The following is a 19,065-nucleotide window of genomic DNA, read 5'->3' as shown; positions in this document are numbered from 1 at the left end:
CCTTCTTGGGGGCGCCTGGGTGGCTCAGTGGGTTAAACCTCTGCCTTTGGCTCAGGTCATGATCTCAGGGTCTTGGGATCGAGCCCCGTATCGGGCTCTCTGCTCAGCAGGGAACCTGCTTCCCTCTCTCTCTGACTGCCTCTCTGACTACTTGTGATCTCTCTCTGTCAAATAAACAAACAAAAAATCTTTTAAAAAAAATTTACCTTCTTAACCATTTTTTCAAAAAAATTTATTTGCAAGAGACACAGCAAGAAAGGGAACACAAACAGGGAGAGTGGGAGAGGGAGAAGCAAGCTTCCCGCTGAGCAGGGGGCCCGATGTGGGGTTCGATCCCAGGACCCTAGAATCATGACCTGAGCCGAAGGCAGATGCTTAAAGACTGAGCCACCCAGGCGCCCCATTCTTAACCATTTTAAAATCTTTTTTTAAAAAATCTTCTTATTTATTTAAGTCATCTCTACACCCAACATGGGACTCAAACTCATAATCCCAAGATCAAGGGTCTCCAGCTCTTCCCACTGAGCCGGCCAGGCATCCCTCTTCTTAACCATTTCTAAGTGCATTATTCAGTGTCATTAAGTACATTCACACTGGGAAACCATCACTGCTGACCATCCACGGAACCTTTTCATCTTCCCCAACGGAAATTCTGTCCCAGTTAAGCACTAACTCCCCATTCTTGGCAACAGCCATTCTACTTCCTGTCTCTGGGAGTTTTGACTGCCGCAGGTAACTCGGATAAGCAGAATCCTATGATATTTGTCCTTCTGTGTCGGGCTTGCTTAACTCAGCGTCGTCTCCTCCATGTGTGAGAATTTCCTTCACTTCAAAGGTGGAATGATATCCCATTGTACGAATACACCATATTTTGTTTGACTCTTGGGTTGCCCTCACCTTTTGGTTATGGCAAATACTGCCTCTCTTCAAGTCTTTGTTTTTAATTCTTTTGGGTCTACACACCCAGAAGTGGAATTGTCGGACCCCATGGTAAGTCTATTTTTAATTTTTAATTTTTGAAGGAGTGCCATTTTTTTAATACCTCCATAATATTCCTTCATATGAAAAAATATTCCTTGAATGTGATCCAACTGCCTATCTGCCGGTAAACATTTAGGTAATCTTGATTTTTTTTTCCTATTATAATCAATACGCCAATGATCATCTTTAAGGTGTGCCCAGCTTTAGGCAAATACACGTGGATTTCTGTGGGGAGATTCCTAGAAAGATAAGGCGGGGTGGAAACCACGCACGCTAGAAAGTTTAAGAGTCACTGTCACGTTACCTTCTGAGAAGTCTTCCCCAACCTACGGTCTTAGCACCAGTGTATTTGAGTGTGTCTACCTACATCCTGGCCAACACGCAGTGCTTTCAGTCACTTAAATGGTGGTCACTGTGAGAGCTGTAGCTCTGACTAGAATTTTCCTTAGTACTAGTGGAGCAGAACCTCTTCTCCAATGTTTACCGGCTGGTGGCACGTCTTCTGTGTGACTTGTCTTTTTTTCAGTTCTTTGCCATTAAGCGTTTCCAGTCCCACCCTATTTGACTGGCCAGTCGCTTACACCGCTGTCGCCAGCTATAGAATTTTAGGTTTGAAATGATTTTCCGTTGGAATTCTGCAGACAATGTTCCACGGCCTTTTAGAACCCATGGTTGCTATTGAAAAGCCTGACGCCATGCTGATTCCCGATCCTTAGAAAGTATGTGACTTGCTTTTTTCTATCTGAAAGTGGTTAGGGTCTTCTCTTTCCCCCCTGCTACTCTCGAATCTCATGACACGCCTTCCACGGGTGTCCCTGCATTCATCATACGAGACCCCTTCTAATCAAGAGACGTGTATCTCAGTCCCGGGAAATCTTCCTGTTCTGGTTTCTCTTAAGGCATTTCTTCTCCTTGGTTCCTTCTGTTTTGAACCCTTTTGTTTGGATGTTAGACCTCCCGGTCGGGTTCTCCGAGTCTCTTTCGCTTGTCTTTCTTGCCTTCCTTCTCTCCTGCTCTCACTTGATTTCTCTTTGTCGGAGGCTACATTTCCACCCTGGCAGCTTCCGTTTCCCGTGTTCTCTGTCTGGTTTTCATGGCATTCTCCGAAGGTTGTCAAGCGAGGAGGGTCAGGGGTGGATAACGTGGCCTGGGCTTATTGTGCCTTCCCCTCTCCCCTGAGAGCCGCCTCTGAGGTCCCACATGGCTCCTCCAGTCTGGACTCTGGTGCTGCTGGCCGGGGCTGCCTGGGGCCGGGGCCACCTGCCTGCCCCTGTCCGGTAAGCTGGGCCGAGGGAGTGATCAGAGGTGGCTCCGAGGGAGGGCGAGGGGCAAAGCTGGAGGGTGTAAGCAGGGTAACCACGAAGGGCACAGCCCTGGGGAAGAAGAGGATGATGAACCGGGATGGTGGGGGGAAACCTGCAGCCCGAGAACTTGGAACTGAGGGGTGTGAGCAGCTCAGTGAGAACAAGACAGAGCCCGGACTTGAGAGAGAGGGAGGAGGCACAGAGCTGGGGAGACAGACAGGAAAGAGGGGTGGGGCTCTCAGAAAATGGGCAAATTCAGCAGATAGGAGACTTCAGGTAGAGGCAGTGAGACCTGATGGATGGCTTGGTGTCCTGGAGCTTGTCTGGGGCCATCTGAGCGAACAGAACTTGAATGAGTAAAGGGGACGGTTGTTTCGTGTGGCCCACGCCACCTGGGGAGGGGCAGATGGCCTCTCTGTGGGGCTCGGGGAGTTCGGAGAGTTCGGAGGGGCCATCCCTCTGTAACTCATCTATATGTTCAGTGGCCTATGGCTGAGGCAGGACCACTTGCCACCCACACGCCAGCAGGGGACTCACAAAGTCCCCACTTTGGGTCTGAAGGAAGGAGCTTCCCCAGGTTCAAACACTTAAGGACTGCTCCAGAAAGCAAGCCTCTACCACACAGGCCACCTCAAGCACAGAGGCGCTGAGGGGCCCTGTGGGGGTGGGAGGAGCTCGGAGGGGAGATGCTTTTTCTTTTTTTTAGGAGACAGATGAGAATTTTTTTTTTAATTTTTATTTTTATGAGAATTTAAAAAAAATATATTTTATCTATTTATTTGACAGAGAGAGAGATCACAAGTAGGCAGAGAGGCAGACAGAGAGAGAAAGGGGGAAGCAGGCTCCCCACCAAGCAGAGAGCCCGATGTGGGGCTCAATCCCAGGATCCTGGGATCATGACCTGAGCCAAAGGCAGAGGCTTAACCCACTGAGCCACCCAGGTGCCCCGATAGATGGGAATTCAACGTAAGGAGGCTGGATGGCCTTTTGAAAACCTTAAAGAAGACAAGTTAAATATACCTTCACTGCCCACACTTTGGTATGATATGGCGAAAATGAAAGGAAACGTCTTCCATGAATGACCGCTCAGAAAGCTCGCGATCATCGACGCTTATGATTCTCGATAATGACAAATATTCCTTTTTTCCCCGCCTTCGCTCTTTCTCCAAATCAACCCCAAGGAAAGAGAAGCCTCCGGACTGGAAGGCAGTTGCTCGCAGCTCTAGGGATAACTGTGAGTTGGAAACCAGCATGGTTCAGATCTCTCTCCTTCCCTGGGACGGCCACCTCCAGCGTCCTCGGGGCTGAGTGATGGCACAGACATGTAGTGAATGTTAGAGGGTGGAGGAAACACGGAGGAGTAGAGGCCAAGCCCTACCTGAACAGTCACGTTCGAATAACAAAAAAATGTATGGGCCTAGACAAAGCCTGCCCGCCCGGCTCAATCCAGCCCCTTAGCCCCTCAGCTTGCGACCCCTGTCCCAGAAGTCATTCTTCTGCCCTGACCCCTGCCCTGAATCTCTCCTAAGAGATTCTCACTTCTCGGATTCTCTTTTAAGAAACTCAGCTCTGGACCCCAAATCTCCTAATGGCTGCCTTCTCTATGCTTAGAAACCTGGCTAACCCCCAGCCCCCAGTTTGGCCCTCTCCCCCGTCCTGGCCTCAGAGCAGCCCTTTCTTCCCAGCTGTTCTAACCCAGTGTGACTTTGAGGATAACTCCAAACCCCTCTGTGACTGGACCCAAGCGTCCACAGATGACGGGGACTGGATTCGAGCCAGTGGGCCCTCCCCCACCGGCACCACTGGTCCCCCCGGGGGGTACCCCAATGGAGGTGAGGAAGCCTAAGCTTTAGGGAGACAGCTGGGAGGTGGGCTCGGGCAGACCTGGGCACGGGGAGAAGGGAGGCAGCTGGAAGTGGGTGCCTGGACTCTGGACGGGGGCAGCAGGGCCCCCTCGCCATCTTGGGCTCTGCCTTCCCCAGAGGGCCACTACCTGCACATGGAATCAAGCACCTTCCACCAGGGCGGGGTGGCCCGCCTACGCAGCCCCCCCATATGGGAGCAAGGCCCCCTCTGCGTGCACTTCGCCTACCACATGTTCGGGCTGTCGTGGGGCGCCCAGCTCAGACTGCTACTGCTCAGGGACACCAAGGAAAAGCACCCCAGCCTGCTCTGGAAGCACATTAACACCCAGAGCCCCTCCTGGATGCCCACCGCTGTCACCGTGCCTATGGGGCTTGTCCTCCCCAGCCAGGTGAGGCCAAGGGCAGAGGCTTGAGCCCCAGGGGGGAGTCTGGGTGTGTGTTGGGGGGTTGGGCAGGAGGGGCTGGAGCAAAGAGGGGGCGTGGGGCTGGGCCATCTGAATTCAGGCAGGAGAACTGGGAGCCTGAGGCAAAGGAGCTTACAGGGTGAGTGGTCCCCTCCTTTCTCCCACAGGTGATGTTTGAAGGAGTGAGGGGCAGCACAGCTTACCTGGACATCTCTCTGGATGCCATCTCTATCCATCGGGGCTCCTGTAATCGCAGTAAGCCCCTGTCTCCTGTCCTCTTTCTCTCTGCCTCCACCACCTGCCCAGGCAGACGTAGCTCAGGGACCACAAACCCTGCTTTCTCTCGGAGCTGGGGCTCCCTGCTTCCCTCTGAAGCAGCCACACCGAAAGAGAGGTTCTCTTTTAACAGGGTTGTAGTGATACCTTTTCTCGCGTGACCAACCATTCCAGTTTGCCCTGGGCTGCCTCTCTTTTTGCCCTGAAAGTCCTGCATCTCGGGAAACCCTCAGTTCCCGGCCCCAACTGGATGTCTGGTCACCCTAGCTATTACCCCAGTTTCACCCACCATCAGCCCTCCAGGTTGACATTAGAGAGCAAATGCAAGTGAAGGTAAATTCCAGAAGCTGAATGCAAGGAACTAACCCTTACTGAGGACAGGATTATGCTAGCGGCTCCTCACTTACGATCTAATTTATGACAGGCAGGTACTGCTGTTCCCATTTATAGATGAGGAAACTAACAGGCAGCTTAAGCAATCTGTGCCAGGAATTAGCTGCTAAGGGGTGGGGCTGTACCTGCCTCAAAAGCCCCCCACGGGGGACAGTAGGCCACAGACCGGGACTGGGAATCCGGACCCCAGGCTGCGGCGTACTTTTTGGAGCTGCCTCCTCCTAGAAAAAGCTAAATCCTCCCTCCTCCCTCTTCTTCCCCTCAGTCTGCATGATGCAGACATGCAGTTTCGACGTTCCAAACGATCTCTGTGGCTGGAGCTGGATCCCAACAGCCTCTGGGGCCAAGTGGGTCCAGAAGAAGGGGCCTTCCGGGGTGCCGAACGTGGGGCCCGAGGATGATTTCTCTAGCCCTGGTAGTGAGTAACGGCCATGCTTCCGTCCTTTGCCTTTCTGGGCTTCTAGTGACCTCTGCAGGAGCTTAGGATGTTTGCCTGACTAACCGGGCAGTAATAACTGCCCCAGGTCAGGCGAGGTGAACCCCAGGGACCTCAAACCTCGGTCAGCACAAGTTACTCAGCAGAAAGCAAACTGCACACACTCAGCCCCCCACCCCCGCCATCCCACAAACTAACCCTAACCCACGCTCCCTAATTTTTTTTCCTTAAGTTCGCACCTCTTTGTTCTGTGTCCCTTTGCATTTCTCCATCCACAGTCCTCTCCCTTCGGTTTCCTGTTCTTTCCTCTTCTCCTCCGTCTCCCCCCACCACCCATAAGCCCTTTTGGTCCACTCCAACGACTTTCTCTCCTTCCTGGGCTCTTTCCCCCGCTGCCTGAGGTCGGCCTTTTTTTTTTTTTTTTTCTTAAAAGATTTTATCTATTTATCAGAGAGAGAGAGAAATCACAAATAGGCAGAGAGGCAGGCAGGGGCGGAGAGGGAGCAGGAGAGAGCCGGATACGGGGGCTCGATCCCACGACCCTGCGATCAAGACCTGAGCCGAAGGCAGAAGCTTAACCCACTGAGCCACCCAGGCGCCCTGAGGTCAACCTTCTAGAAAGACCTGGAGAACCACCCCTCCCCTTCACTCAGACGCCCCGGAGAGCAGGGCGAGGCCGGCCCGTCCCGGCATCCCTGCCCCCCACCCCCGCCCCACCGCCTGAGCATTAGCACCCCAGGCCGAGCCCTGCGGCGTCAGTAAACGCTGGCTGTTGTTTTAATTCTCTCTCTCTCGCTCGCTTTTTCCCTCTTGTTTCCTATTTTTCCATCTTCCCTTCCTTTTCTCCCACTTCCCCCACTCCCTCCCCTCCACCCCTTTCCGCCCTTCACGGAGCCGCCTTTGCCGGCAGGGCGCGAGCGCGCTCACCTGACGCGACTGAGCGGGAGTCAGAGACGAGCACGCCTGCGCAGCTTTATGCCCCTCCTCCGGCTACCAGTTGCGTCACGGAGCGAGCTCCAAGCTGATTGGCTGCCTGAGCTGCTAGGCGGTCCAGTGGGTCCGGTAAAGGAAGAGGGCAGGACTCGGGGGGGGGCGGGGGGGGGGCGAAGGAACCTAAAGCATCAGAATCCAAAGGACAGGGTTCTGCCTGCTGCTTCTGAGAGGATGCTGCGTTTCATTCGGCAGTGCCTGCGTCCTTATCGTTCTTGCCAAGCATTTCTGGAAGGCTCGAAGGCCACGGCCAGATGTGGGCCCCCCTCAGCGCTGGCTGATCCTAGGCAGCTGTTGGGGCTTCCCAGGCCCAGGACCCCTGCAGTCCCAGAGTCCTGTCCCGGTGCCCGACTCCCTCAATTTCAGCCACCTCATCTTAACGGCGTTTTCCTTTGTAGGTGGCTTCTACATGCTCCTGGACCCCAAGAATGCAAAACCGAGGCAGAAATCTGTCCTCCTGAGCCCGCGGAGCCATTCCTCTGGCTGTCTGAGCCTGTCCTTCCACTATATCCTCCGTGGACAATCACCTGGTGCAGCCCTCACCGTCTCTGCTTCCGTCTTGGGTGAGACTGGCAGTCGCTGGCTTTCCAGGGACCCGAGACTCATCTCCCAGGGTTAGGTTGACAGGAAAACTATGGGGCATCCCTTAGGGTCTAGGGAAATCTAGGATATATGCAAGGTTACTCCATGGAGTGGAATCAGGCTTCTGGAAAAAACAGATACAAGTACCGGGAGAGGGAGAGAGAAGGACCTGCTCCCATCTGGGAGAGAGGAATACGCTCCTAAGTATTCCCTTTCATTGCAGGCAGCATCCGGAAACACACTCTCTTCTCAGGACAACCTGGACCCAACTGGCAGCCTGTTTCTGTCAATTACACAGCCCAGGGACAAATTCAGGTACAGAGGAGCGAGAGGTCAGGATCCCTTGCACATGGTAGGCACGTCTGATATCTGAAACGGATTGAGGGTTTGGGCACAGGGAGCAGGGTGCCTGGGTTCCTGAATAGAATAAAATTAGATGGGGGGGGGGGTTGGGGCATTTGGACTGGTTTTTTCATTCCCAGCCCCCTTTCTCTGTCTCTTCAGTTCACCGTGGTGGGTGTGTTTGGAGAGACCCCAGAGCCAGCTGTGGCAGTGGATGCGATCAGCACTTCTCCCTGTGGGGGTGAGAATCAGGCCCTGGAAGGACCAGATCGCTCAGAATGGGGGGCCGGGGAGGGCGAGGAGGGGGGAAGAGAAAGCATGGCCCACGTTGCTCACATCTCCTATTTTGACTCCTAGAGAGCTTTCCTCAGTGTGACTTTGAAGATGATGCGCATCCCTTCTGTGACTGGGCCCAGGCATCAGGGGATGGTGGACACTGGACCCGTGCAAATAAAACTATGCACATCCAGGGTATAGGTGCTCCTGGAGGTGAGGATTGAGGATCCCTCAAGCCGACAAATTACTGAGTCTTCTCCCAGCTGGGGCGGGGTGGGGGGGGACTGGTGTGATCGATGGAAGAAGATATTGGAGATGGTGAAGACCAGCCAGCAGGTGTTTCCTGGGAAGCTGCCCTGGTGCCCGAGCTGTGGGAAGAGGACAGAAGTAGAGTGAGTTGAGAACTTTCATAGCTGTGGGGTCACTGAACTCCCCGGAAAATGCAGGCATCTCACCTCGCAGAGCCCAAGGCTTCAAAATCCACAATCTCATTTTCAGTCAAGACATTTACTGGTGCAGCCCATGATTTGGTTTTCCCTTTCTTTCGGCTCCTGCCTTCTTCAGTTAGAAGTCCAAAACCAGCAAGGGGGGAGGAAATCCTGCTACAATGTGGGGAGTTTGCGCGCTCGCGTCAGACCCTCTTTGGAAAGTGCGGTGTCGTGAGAGAAAACCATGCTGGGCTGTTCCTGTGGCGGTTTGTCATCTTGTCCTTCTTCTGACTGCCTTCTTTTTCGCCCAGAAGGTCGCTATATTTACATCGAGGCTGACAAGTTCTCTGAGGCGGGCCAGTCTTCCAGACTGGTGAGCCGGCCCTTCTGTGCCCCGGGTGCGATCTGTGTGGAGTTTGCCTACCACATGTATGGCCTCGGAGAGGGCGCTAAGCTCAATCTCCTGCTGGAGAGCCCTGCGGGCAGTTCCCCATCTACTGTCTGGCAACGTGTTGGGTCTCAGAGTCCTGACTGGCTGAACACCTCTGTCACCATCCCTTTGGGGCATCAACAGCCCATGCAGGTGAGAGACAGAGAGGGCGCCCCCTGTCAGCGTCTGTGGGGAACGTGGTGAGGGGGGCCATAATGTCTGGGTACAATCAGGGCTGAGAAGAGGGGCCCCTGGAAAGGGAGCGGAGCAGAGGTGAATTTGGTGTCCCCGAGAGGGATACCTGGTTCCTGAATGGAAGTGATGTCAGAGTTGGATTGTTGAGGCTAGAACAAGGTGGCCTTTTGGCAGAGGACAGACTGACCAGCAGAGTCCCTGAGCTGCCGGGGATCGATTCATCTGCATTTCTCTCTTGTCTGTCCCTCATTACCTTCAGCTGATCTTGGAGGCCATCAGGGGTACCAACACTGCCTTTGTTGTTGCCGTGGATTTTATCTTGATCAATCATGAGACTTGTCGAGGTAAGACAAAATCCAGGGCCCCAAAAGGGGGGCCCTGATCTGAGATGACTGTCTCTGGAACTGGTGAAAATCAAGTTCTCTCTCATGCTTGAGTTTTCGCACAGCTTTGTGTTCCATGTTCTGCCCACCTCGACCTTCCCGGTCTTACCAGGATGCTTGCTTGAATGAATGTGGCTTTGATGCTGCGAATTTCTGTGGCTGGATCCGCAACCCCTTACTTAGCGGACGGGCAATCCTGAAGGGAGGACTGACATCCTGTTCATGTTGTGTTTCCTGTATCTGGCACAATGTCTGACATATATTAGGAACAGTGTTTGTTGAGAGTTTGTTAAGTGAGTGAAGACTGGCGTTGGAAGTGGGAGAGGTGTGGGTTACTCTTTGAGCTTGCCCACTCGAAGCGACTAAAGAAGGTGACAGTATGATTTTGACTAAACTCCAGGGCTTGTTTGTGTGTTTGTTTTTCTTTGCAGGAACAGTGCCAACAGAGCTTCCTTCCAAATCTCCAGTTTCCCCCCCTGGCCCTTCTGAAACTCCTGTCTCCACAGGAAAACCTGTGACTCCCACAGAGAAAACTATGGCCGCCACAGAAGAACCCATGCACCCCCCAGAAAAATATACTAGCCCCAGTGAAATAGCCACTGTCCCCACAGAAAGGCCCCTGGCCCCCCCCGAAAAACACACTGTGCCCAGTGAAATAGCCACTGTCCCCACAGAAAATACCATGGCCCCCAAAGAAAAATACACTGTCCCCACAGAAAAAACCATGGCCCCCACAGAAAAACCCACTGTCCTCAGTGAAATAGCCACTATCTCCACAAAAAATCCCATGGTGCCCTCAGAAATGTCCACTGTCTCCCCAGAAAAATCCACCTTTCCCACAGAAAAACTCACCATCCCCACTCAAAAGCCCACCATCCCCACAGAAGAGCCCACAATTCCCACTGAAAAACCCATTGTCCCTGCTGAGGAGACTACTGTCCCTCCCGGAGAGCCCACTATCTTCACTGGAGAGTCTACCATCCCCACTGAAGAATCCGCTATCTCTACTGAAGAGTCTGTTGTCCCCATTGAAGAGACTTCTCTAAGCCTTGAAGAGCCCACTATCTCCACAGAGGAGTCCACTGTCCCCATTGAGGAGTCCACAGCCCCTCCTGAAGAGCCCACTGTCTCCACAGAAAAGCCCACTGTCCACACTGAAAGGACCACCATCTACACTGAAAGGACCACCATCCCCACAGAAGAGCCTACTATCCTTGCAGAAAAACCCACAGTCCACACTGCGAGGACCACCATCCACACCACCATCCCCATAGAAAAACCCACCATGCCCACAGAAAAGCCTATTGTCCACACTGAAAAGCCCATGGTCCCCATGGAAGAGACTACTGTTACCACAGAAAGACCTACAGTCCCCACAGAAAAACCCACCATCGCTATCGAAGAGACCACTATTCCCACAGAAAAACCCACCATGCCCACAGAAAAGCCTATTGTCCACACTGAAAAGCCCATGGTCCCCATGGAAGGGACTACTGTTACCACAGAAAGACCTACAGTCCCCACAGAAAAACCTACCATTGCTACCGAAGAGACCACTATTCCCACAGAAAAACCCACCATGCCCACAGAAAAACTCATCATGTCTACAGAAAAACCCACCATCCCCATAGCAAAACCCACTATCCTCACAGCAAAACTCACCATCCCCACTGAAAGGTCCACTGTCGCCACAGAAAAACTCACTGTCTCCACAGCTAAACCTACCATCCTTACTGAAGAACCCACCATCCCTACAGAAAAACTAAGTGTCCCAACATCAAGACCCACCATCCCCACTAAAAGGTCCACTGTCCCCACAGAAAAAACCACCATCCCCACAGAAAACCCCACTATCTCCACTGAAAAGACCACTGTCCCCACAGAAAAGCCCACTGCCCCCTCTAAAAAGACCACCATCCCCACTGAAGAGACTACCATGCCCACAGAAAAGCCCATTGTCCCTATAGAGAAAACTACCATCCCTGCAGAAAGACCCACTATCTCCACTGAAGAGACCACCGAGTCCACAGAAACATGCACCATTCCCACCGAAGAGACCACCGAGTCCACAGAAACATGCACCATCCCCACTGAAGAGCCTACTATCCCCACTGAGAAGACCACTATGCCCACAGAAAACTCTTCTGTCCCCACTAGAAGGCCTACCATCCCCACAGAAAAACCCACTGTCCCTACTGAAAATACTATCAACCCCACAGAAAAACCTACCATCCCCACTGAAAAGCCCACCATCCCCACAGAAACACCCACTGTCCCCACTAAAAAGACCACCATTCCCACAGAAAAACCCATTGTCCCCACTGAAAAGACTACCATCCCCACAGAAAAGCCCACTGCCCCCACTAAAAAGACTACTATCCCCACTGAAAAGACTACCATCCCCACAGAAAAACCCACCATCCCCACTGAAAAGACTACCATCCCCACAGAAAATCCCACTGTTCCTACAGAAAAGCCCACTGCACCCACTAAAAAGACTACTATCCCCACTGAAAAGACTACCATCCCCACAGAAAAACCCACCATCCCCACTGAAAAGACTACCATTCCCACAGAAAAACCCACTGTCCCTACAGAAAAGCCCACTGCCCCCACTAAAAAGACTACCATCCCCACTGAAAAGACTACCATCCCCACTGAAAAGACTACCATCCCCACAGAAAAGCCCACTGCCCCCACTAAAAAGACCACCATCCCCACAGAAAAACCCACCGTCCCCATTGAAAAGACTACCATCCCCACAGAAAAACCCACCGTCCCTACAGAAAAGCCTACTGCCCCCACTAAAAAGACCACCATCCCCACTGAAAAATCTACTGTCCCCACTAAAAGGCCCACAACTCCTACGACAGCCCAGCCCAGCCCAACACTTGTACCACTTAGGCCAACAGTCTTGCTGATGCCTCCTACGACTACCCCAAGTACCTCCATGACCTCTACAACCCCTGGACAAACTCCAGGTATGTGATGGAACACTGGACAAACAGCAGAAAGTAAGAGACCGTGAGTAGGACAGAGACTTAGATAAATGGATGCATCTAGTGGAAAAGTACAGTCTTAGAGGAGAGATGAATGGGACGTGGTAGCTTTAGAAAAAATGAGGACCACCGTGACCAAGAGGGAAGCAGGACATGGTGGGGGTGGAGGTCGTTGGGAGCCAAACACTAGGCTTACAACATTCTTTTTTTAAGTGTAAATTTGAGTGGTTTTAGTATGTCCACAAGATTATGCAAACATCAGTTTCTAAATCCAGAACCTTTTTTTAAATATATTTTTTAAGATTTTATTTATTTATTTGACAGAGAGATCCTAAGTTGGTGGAGAGGCAGGCAGAGAGAGGTTGGGGTGGGGGGAAGCAGGCTCCTTGCTGAGCAGAGAGCCCGATGCGAGTCTCGATAGGACCCTGAGATCATGACCCGAGCCAAAGGCAGAGGCTTAACCCACTGAGCTACCCAGGCACCCCTAAATCCAGAACATTTTTACCAGCCCCAAAGAAACCCCCTACCCATTAGGGCTCACTCCACATTCTCCCCAACCCCCCCACCGTGCCCCATCTCCTGGCAACCCCTAACCTACGTTCGGTCTCTGTCAATTTCCCTGTTTTGGACATTGCACCCACATAGAATGATGTAATACGTGGTCCTTTGTGACTAGCTCCTTGCACTCGACACCGTGCTTTAAAGGTTCATCTGTGTGCTAGAATGTCAAGTTCACCCACATGTCAGATCTTCCCTCCTTTTTATGGCTGGATCATAGGGACCTCCGTCTTAGAGAACTCGAGGGTGGGAAGAGAGGAGACAGAACATCTCCTTGAGAAAAGCAGTGGAGTGAAGGACTGACGCAGGCTGTTCTCCCCATAGCAAGGTGTCCGCCAAATGCCCACTACGAGCCCTGCGCCTGCCCAGCATCCTGCGAGAGACCCAAGCCCAACTGTGGGCCCCTTTGCAAACCGGGGTGTGTCTGCAGCTCTGGCTTCTTGTTTCATGAGTCCCACTGCATCAACGCCTCTTCCTGCAATTGCTTCTACAACAACATTTACTATAAGGTAAGACCACTGGGATGCCAGAGCCCCTAAGGGAGATGGCAAGTGGGTTCTAGCTCCTTCTGCTTCCCAGGGGAGATGACTTTGGATCCATGGGACTGTCCCAAGGGGCCAGCTCACAAGCTGGTAGAATTACACAACGGTGGAGTGATTCTTTCCAAATGTGGCTTTTCATCGTCCTCTCTGTTCATACGGTAAATACCGGCTGAGCGCCCACTTTGGCCCAGCTAGTGCCTACTGGGCCAGCCAGGTGGTCCAAGGCCTTCCTCATCTCCTCCTTGAGGAAAGCTGGGGGTCCCGGCATATGCAGAGAGCCCTGGATGCTGAGTAGAGCTTTGGGCCTGTTTAGGGCAGAACACAGCCCTCCAGAATCTTCTTCCAATGGGACTTGCAAATCCTGTCAAAACACAGGAGTTGGGGTGCCTGGGTGGCTCAGTCGTTAAGCATCTGCCTTCGGCTCAGGTCATGATCCCAGCATCCTGGGATCGAACCCCGCATCAGGCTCCCTGCTCAGCGGGGAGCCTGCTTCTCCCTCTCTCATTCCCCCTGCTTGTGTTCCCTCTCTCACTGGGTCTCTTCCTGTCAAATAAATAAATTATTTAAAAAAGAAAAAAACAGGGCACCTGGGTGGCTCAGTGGATTAAGCCTCTGCCTTCGGCTCAGGTCATGATCTCAGGGTCCTGGGATCGAGTCCTGCATCGGGCTCTCTGCTCGGCGGGGAGCCTGCTTCCTCCTCTCTCTGTCTCTGTTTGCCTCTCCGCCTACTTGTGCTCTCTCTCTGTCAAATAAATAAATAAAATCTTTTAAAAAAAAAAAGAAAAGAAAAAAGAAAAAAACAGGGGCACCTGGGTGGCTCAGTGGGTTAAAGCCTCTGCCTTCGGCTCAAGTCATGATCCCAGGGTCCTGGGATCGAGCCCTGCATCGGGCTCTCTGCTCAGTGGGGAGCCTGCTCCCCACCCCTCTCCGCCTGCCTCTCTGCCTACTTGCGATCTCTGTCAAATAAATAAGTAAAATCTTAAAAAAAAAAAAGAAAGAAAGAAAAGAAAAAAGCACAGGAGTTACTGTCTCCTCGAATGGGTAGCCCCTCCACACTGCCCAGCCCTCCGAGAAGATCCGACACAAGCAGAGGCTGTAAAGGAGCACAGGCTTTAGGCCATTGTTGTCCAAAAGGGATCGCATGCAAGCCTCACCCATTATTTTAGGTTTTCTGACAGCCACATTTTTAAAAAGTAAAAGGAAACACGTTAAATGAATTCCAATAATGTACTCAATCTCTAGTCTCATTTCAACATGTAATGAAGTTATTAATGAGATCGCTTACATTCCTTCCCCCTCCCCATACTAATTCTTTGAAATCTAGTGTGTATTTTTACACTTTGGGTATATCTCAGTTTGGACCCACGTTTCATGAGCTCGAGAGCCACAAGAGGCTGGTGGCCACTCTATGGGATGGAGCCACCCTATAATCAAGCCAGCCGGACCTTTAAGCCTGGGCTCTAGCATTCACTGGGTGGGTGACCTCGGGCAAGATTCTTTTCCTCTTCCTTGTCTACAAAATGTGCCCATAATTTCTACTTACCTCATAAGATTGTTGTGAAGTTGAAATTAGATCTCAATGCAGACCTAGTACTTACTAAATATTACTATTATTAGCTAATTATGATAAATATCATATGTAAGTTATTAAAAGCGTATTAAGCTATTCGCTCCCGCCCCATGGCTCTCTCAGAACTGGTGTTGTTCCCATCTGTCATCTGAGTTCCTTTTTGTCTCTTTGGGGACTACTTTTTTCCCCACCTCCCTTTAACCAGCCTCCTGGGTGTCCCTTTGTCAGGATTAGGATAAAGCTTCACCCTCAGAAAGATCTATCACAACCATCAGCATTCAGCATCTCTTGCCTGCCCCAGGAGACATGTATGCATGTCTTATAAAGATTAATTTATGCATCCAATGAATGTTTCTTTTTTAAAAAGATTTTATTTATTTATTTGACAGATAAAAGAGATCACAAGTAGGCAGAGAGGCAGGCAGAGAGAGAGGAAGGGAAGCAGACTCCCTGCTTAGCAGAGAGTCCAATGCGGGGCTCGATCCCAGGACTCTGGGATCATGACCTGAGCCAAAGGCAGAGGCTTTAACCTGCTGAGCCACCCAGGTGCTTCCCAATGAATGTTTCTTGAGTATGTTCAACCCTCCTGGAATTGGGACCACCACGAGTAGGGCGTGGTCCTTGCTCTCTCCTAATGCTCTCAGATCCTGGGGGACCTGCTGGGTCTTGGGTCACTCTGATACAGCAAGTGTTTCTAGAATGAGAGCTCCTGCCAAGCATTGTGCTATGTGTTGAGGCTATGATAGTGAATAAAGAGACATGGTCCCTCACAGAGTGCTTGCAATGAGTCACAGAAATTACCATGAAGGTGTAATCCTAGTAAGTCCTGGGTAAGAAAGGGACCCAGAGCTGCGAGGCTGACCTAGTCAGGGAGGTCTGAGAAGTCTTCCCTAGAAAGCTGTGGTCCTTGAACTGAACTCTGTGTGCTGGTTGCATAAGAGTGATCTGGAAAGGAACAGAGAGCATTCCGGGGTGAGAGAGCAGCATGTGCCAATGTCCTGTGGTAGACAGGAATATCTGGTAGGGGATGGGACGAGGAAGAGTATGAGCAAGGTTAGGTCTGCAGGTGTGGTGGAGAAGGAGGAAGGGCCCCGGGAGCTACAGCGTTGTGACTCTGGATCCCTTGCTCCCAGCCTGGGGCGGAGTGGTTCAGCTCCAACTGCACAGAACGTTGCCGCTGCAGGCCTGGAAAGCGCATGGAGTGTAACTTCTCCCAGTGCGGGCCGCACACAGTGTGTCAGCTGAAGAATGGCCAGTACGGATGCCAACCCTACGGTGAGACCCTCCCTTCACGCTAGCGCCTACCCACATGTCAGAGTGGGTGGGACGCCTGGGTCCCAATCCCTCCCTTGGCCAGAGGAACCGGGGCATGCCCCTGGGTGGGCGAGGGTGGCCTCAGAGCCTAGTCCGTCCTTTCACGTGCTGCCCACTGGCTCCCCTCCACAGGCACTGCCACCTGCACTGTGTACGGGGACCCTCACCAAATCACCTTTGACGGGAGACACTTCAGCTTCATGGGCAAATGCAGCTACATCTTGGCCCAACCCTGCGGCAACTCGACAGGTAGGGCCCTAGAGGTGCCTGGGCCAGGGGTATAAGGTCCGAACAGCTGGGCAGGGGAGCACAGTGGGTGCGGGCAGGCAAGGGCCGGGGGTGGGGGCAGAGCGAGGAGACACAAGATGGGAACAAGACCTTCTGCAGAGTGAGGGTTGATAGGTCCACCCCAGAAGCAGGACCTTCGCAGGACCAGACTGTGGGGGGACAGTGCACGGTAAGACACTTCTCTTTATCAGCTGTTTCCTGGGCCCGCGTTTAGCTAGCGCCTGCCCGGAGTATTGGCGATAGAGGGAGGAGAGAACCCTTTACAAAATCCTTGCCCTGGAGGGTGTCCCAGTCCCTTACAGGAGACAAAGTCTCAAGAGAGTTACAGGTGATTCTAGAAGCAGGTCGACAGTCACATCTGGGTCCCGCCTCCCCTCTCAAACCACTGACCCGGGGTCTGGGGGGACCCCTTCATCCCTGCAGTGCCAGGTTCAGGGGACACTCAGAAATGCTTGTGGAGGGACGTCTGGGTGGCTCCGTTGTTAAGCGTCTGCCTTCAGCTCGGGTCACGATCCCAGGGTTCTGGAATCAAGTCCTGCATCGGGCTCCCTGCTCAGCTGGGGGTCTGCTTCTCCCTCTCCCTCTGCCCACCTGCTGCCTGCCCCCGCCACTAGTGCTGGCACAATGCAAGCTCTCTCTCTCTCTCTCTCTGAAATGGATAAATAAAATCTTAAGAAAGGAAGGGAGGGAGGGAGGGAGGCAGACAGGCTTGCTGAATGAACCCCTGGGTGCTCTCCATCCCGCTGCCCACCCAGAGCCGTTCTTCAGGGTGGTGGCGAAGAATGAGGGTCGAGGACAAGAAAGCATGTCCATCCTGAGCAAAATCTACGTGACGCTGCCCAAGGTCACCATCACGCTGCTTGGGGGCAGGCGCGTGCTGGTGAGTGTCCTTTTTTCCCCCTTCAGTCCTGCTGGGGCCTCCAGGCCGGCAGCCTCTGACCTTCTCAGGAACAGACAGCCTCCGGCGCATTCCTCGAATTACCAAGGATTGCCACGGAGGGCTGTCGTGCCTTCCAGCGTGGACGCCAGTGTCTGCGGGGTGGCGGCGGCGGGGGGGGGGGGGTGTTTCTCCTTGACCGCCCCCATCTGTGTCTCCAGGTTGGGAGTCGGCAAGTCACCCTCCCCGCCATACCTTCGAAAGGCGTCTTCTTGGCTTTAAGTGGGCGATTTGTGGAGCTGCAGACGGTGTTTGGTTTGCGGGTGAGATGGGATGGTGACCAGCAGCTGTATTTGAGTGTGCCCAGGTGAGGGGTGCACGGGCTGCTGCCACGTCTTCCTGCTCTGTCCCTCCCTTCCCCTCCCTCTCCCCTTCCCTTCCAGGCTCTAGCTCTTAATGGGGGAGGGTAGGAAACACCTCACCTGACGGGCCTCCCTTAGGATGAGGAGACAGGAGGAGAAGGCTTCGGGGCAGTGTGATAATAGCAGGACATACACACAATGCTTTGAGAATGTGCTAGAAGGAGTCGCCCTTTCCGAAGAGTGGTTACCTGAGCCCAGTCGTCAAGAGAGAGTGGTTCAGCAGAGGAACCAACAGGGGAAAAAATGCCTTTGTAGTTGGTGAATGGCACACGCCAGGAAAAAAACAGGAATGTGGGAAAACAGGATGTGAGCGGAAAGGGACCATGCGGGCAGTAAGGATGGCTCTGGGGTGAGGGGCGGGAGGTCCTTGTGCACTTGGCAGCTGGCTCGCACCCTGGCTCGCAGCCTGCACCCGTTCAGCCTCTGCTCTGCCCTTCTCTGCCCTGGTCCCTTGGGCGACTGGAGCCCCTTCTCTCCGTCAACACCACCTCCTCTCCCCATGGCCCCAGCACCTACTCGAGGAAACTCTGTGGCTTCTGTGGCAACTACGACGGGGACAGTAGCAATGACAACCGGAAGCCAGATGGCAGCCCGGCACAGGACATGGAGGAGCTGGGCAACAGCTGGCAGACAGAGGACAAGGACAAGGAGTGAGGGCCTCCCCACCCCCACTGTCTGCCCTCCTGTTCCTTTGCCCTTCTGAGAAGCGCGCACCCCGACCCGCATCACCCCTTTTCTTCTTTCTCCTCTCCTGCATGCCCCCCCACCCCCACCCCGCGTCTGTCATTCTTCTCCCTGCTCCCATTCCGGCCAAGTTCACGAGCTTCTCGCCACCACGCTCGCCCCCACCTCTGCTGCGCTCAGGTGATGCTGGGCAGCCTCCCGGGCTGGCTCAGCCTCAGCCTCCTTTCGGGCTCAGGGTTCCGATGCCGTCCGCTAGGGGCTGCTGTGAGCCGCGACACTGCTGGGGTTGGGGCCCTGGGCGGGGATGGAGGCGAGCTTGAGGGCACGTGGGGTGGGTCCCTTCTAGGTGCCAGAAGAACCCGGCAAATCCTCCGTCTTGCAACCAGCGCTTTCTGAACAGTCTGTCAGCATTACAGTTCTGTGGACGGCTCATGGATGCCCGCGGAACCTTCGAGTATGGAGGGGGACGGCCGGTAGGGCTGTGAGAGGGGGGTCACTTGGCACCAGGGATCGTTCCCTCTGACCT

At 53.3% G+C, this 19,065-nt stretch overlaps 1 protein-coding gene across 1 annotated transcript in view; it reads left to right on the top strand.

The window, feature by feature from the left end:
- Positions 1-2,181: 2,181 nt before the first annotated feature.
- Positions 2,182-19,065, top strand: part of ZAN (zonadhesin) — a gene marked incomplete at its 5' end in the record, with an annotated part of 33,720 nt that continues 16,836 nt past the window's right edge. The window contains 21 exons of the mRNA XM_080830420.1: positions 2,182-2,258; positions 3,380-3,519; positions 3,971-4,117; positions 4,268-4,539; positions 4,722-4,809; positions 5,489-5,641; positions 7,048-7,212; positions 7,455-7,546; positions 7,736-7,814; positions 7,931-8,062; positions 8,589-8,860; positions 9,162-9,246; positions 9,792-12,061; positions 12,190-12,266; positions 13,171-13,351; positions 16,088-16,229; positions 16,401-16,517; positions 17,312-17,436; positions 17,655-17,800; positions 18,365-18,505; positions 18,886-18,993. Of these exons, the coding sequence (XP_080686546.1) occupies positions 2,182-2,258; positions 3,380-3,519; positions 3,971-4,117; positions 4,268-4,539; positions 4,722-4,809; positions 5,489-5,641; positions 7,048-7,212; positions 7,455-7,546; positions 7,736-7,814; positions 7,931-8,062; positions 8,589-8,860; positions 9,162-9,246; positions 9,792-12,061; positions 12,190-12,266; positions 13,171-13,351; positions 16,088-16,229; positions 16,401-16,517; positions 17,312-17,436; positions 17,655-17,800; positions 18,365-18,505; positions 18,886-18,993 (5,009 nt within the window). The remainder of the gene's footprint in view (positions 2,259-3,379; positions 3,520-3,970; positions 4,118-4,267; positions 4,540-4,721; positions 4,810-5,488; positions 5,642-7,047; positions 7,213-7,454; positions 7,547-7,735; positions 7,815-7,930; positions 8,063-8,588; positions 8,861-9,161; positions 9,247-9,791; positions 12,062-12,189; positions 12,267-13,170; positions 13,352-16,087; positions 16,230-16,400; positions 16,518-17,311; positions 17,437-17,654; positions 17,801-18,364; positions 18,506-18,885; positions 18,994-19,065) is intronic.

Source organism: Martes martes (assembly GCF_963455335.1).
Source record: "Martes martes genome assembly, chromosome: 18".
In the NCBI taxonomy this organism is placed as follows: domain Eukaryota; kingdom Metazoa; phylum Chordata; class Mammalia; order Carnivora; family Mustelidae; genus Martes; species Martes martes.
This window is presented reverse-complemented; position numbering and strand designations above follow the sequence as displayed.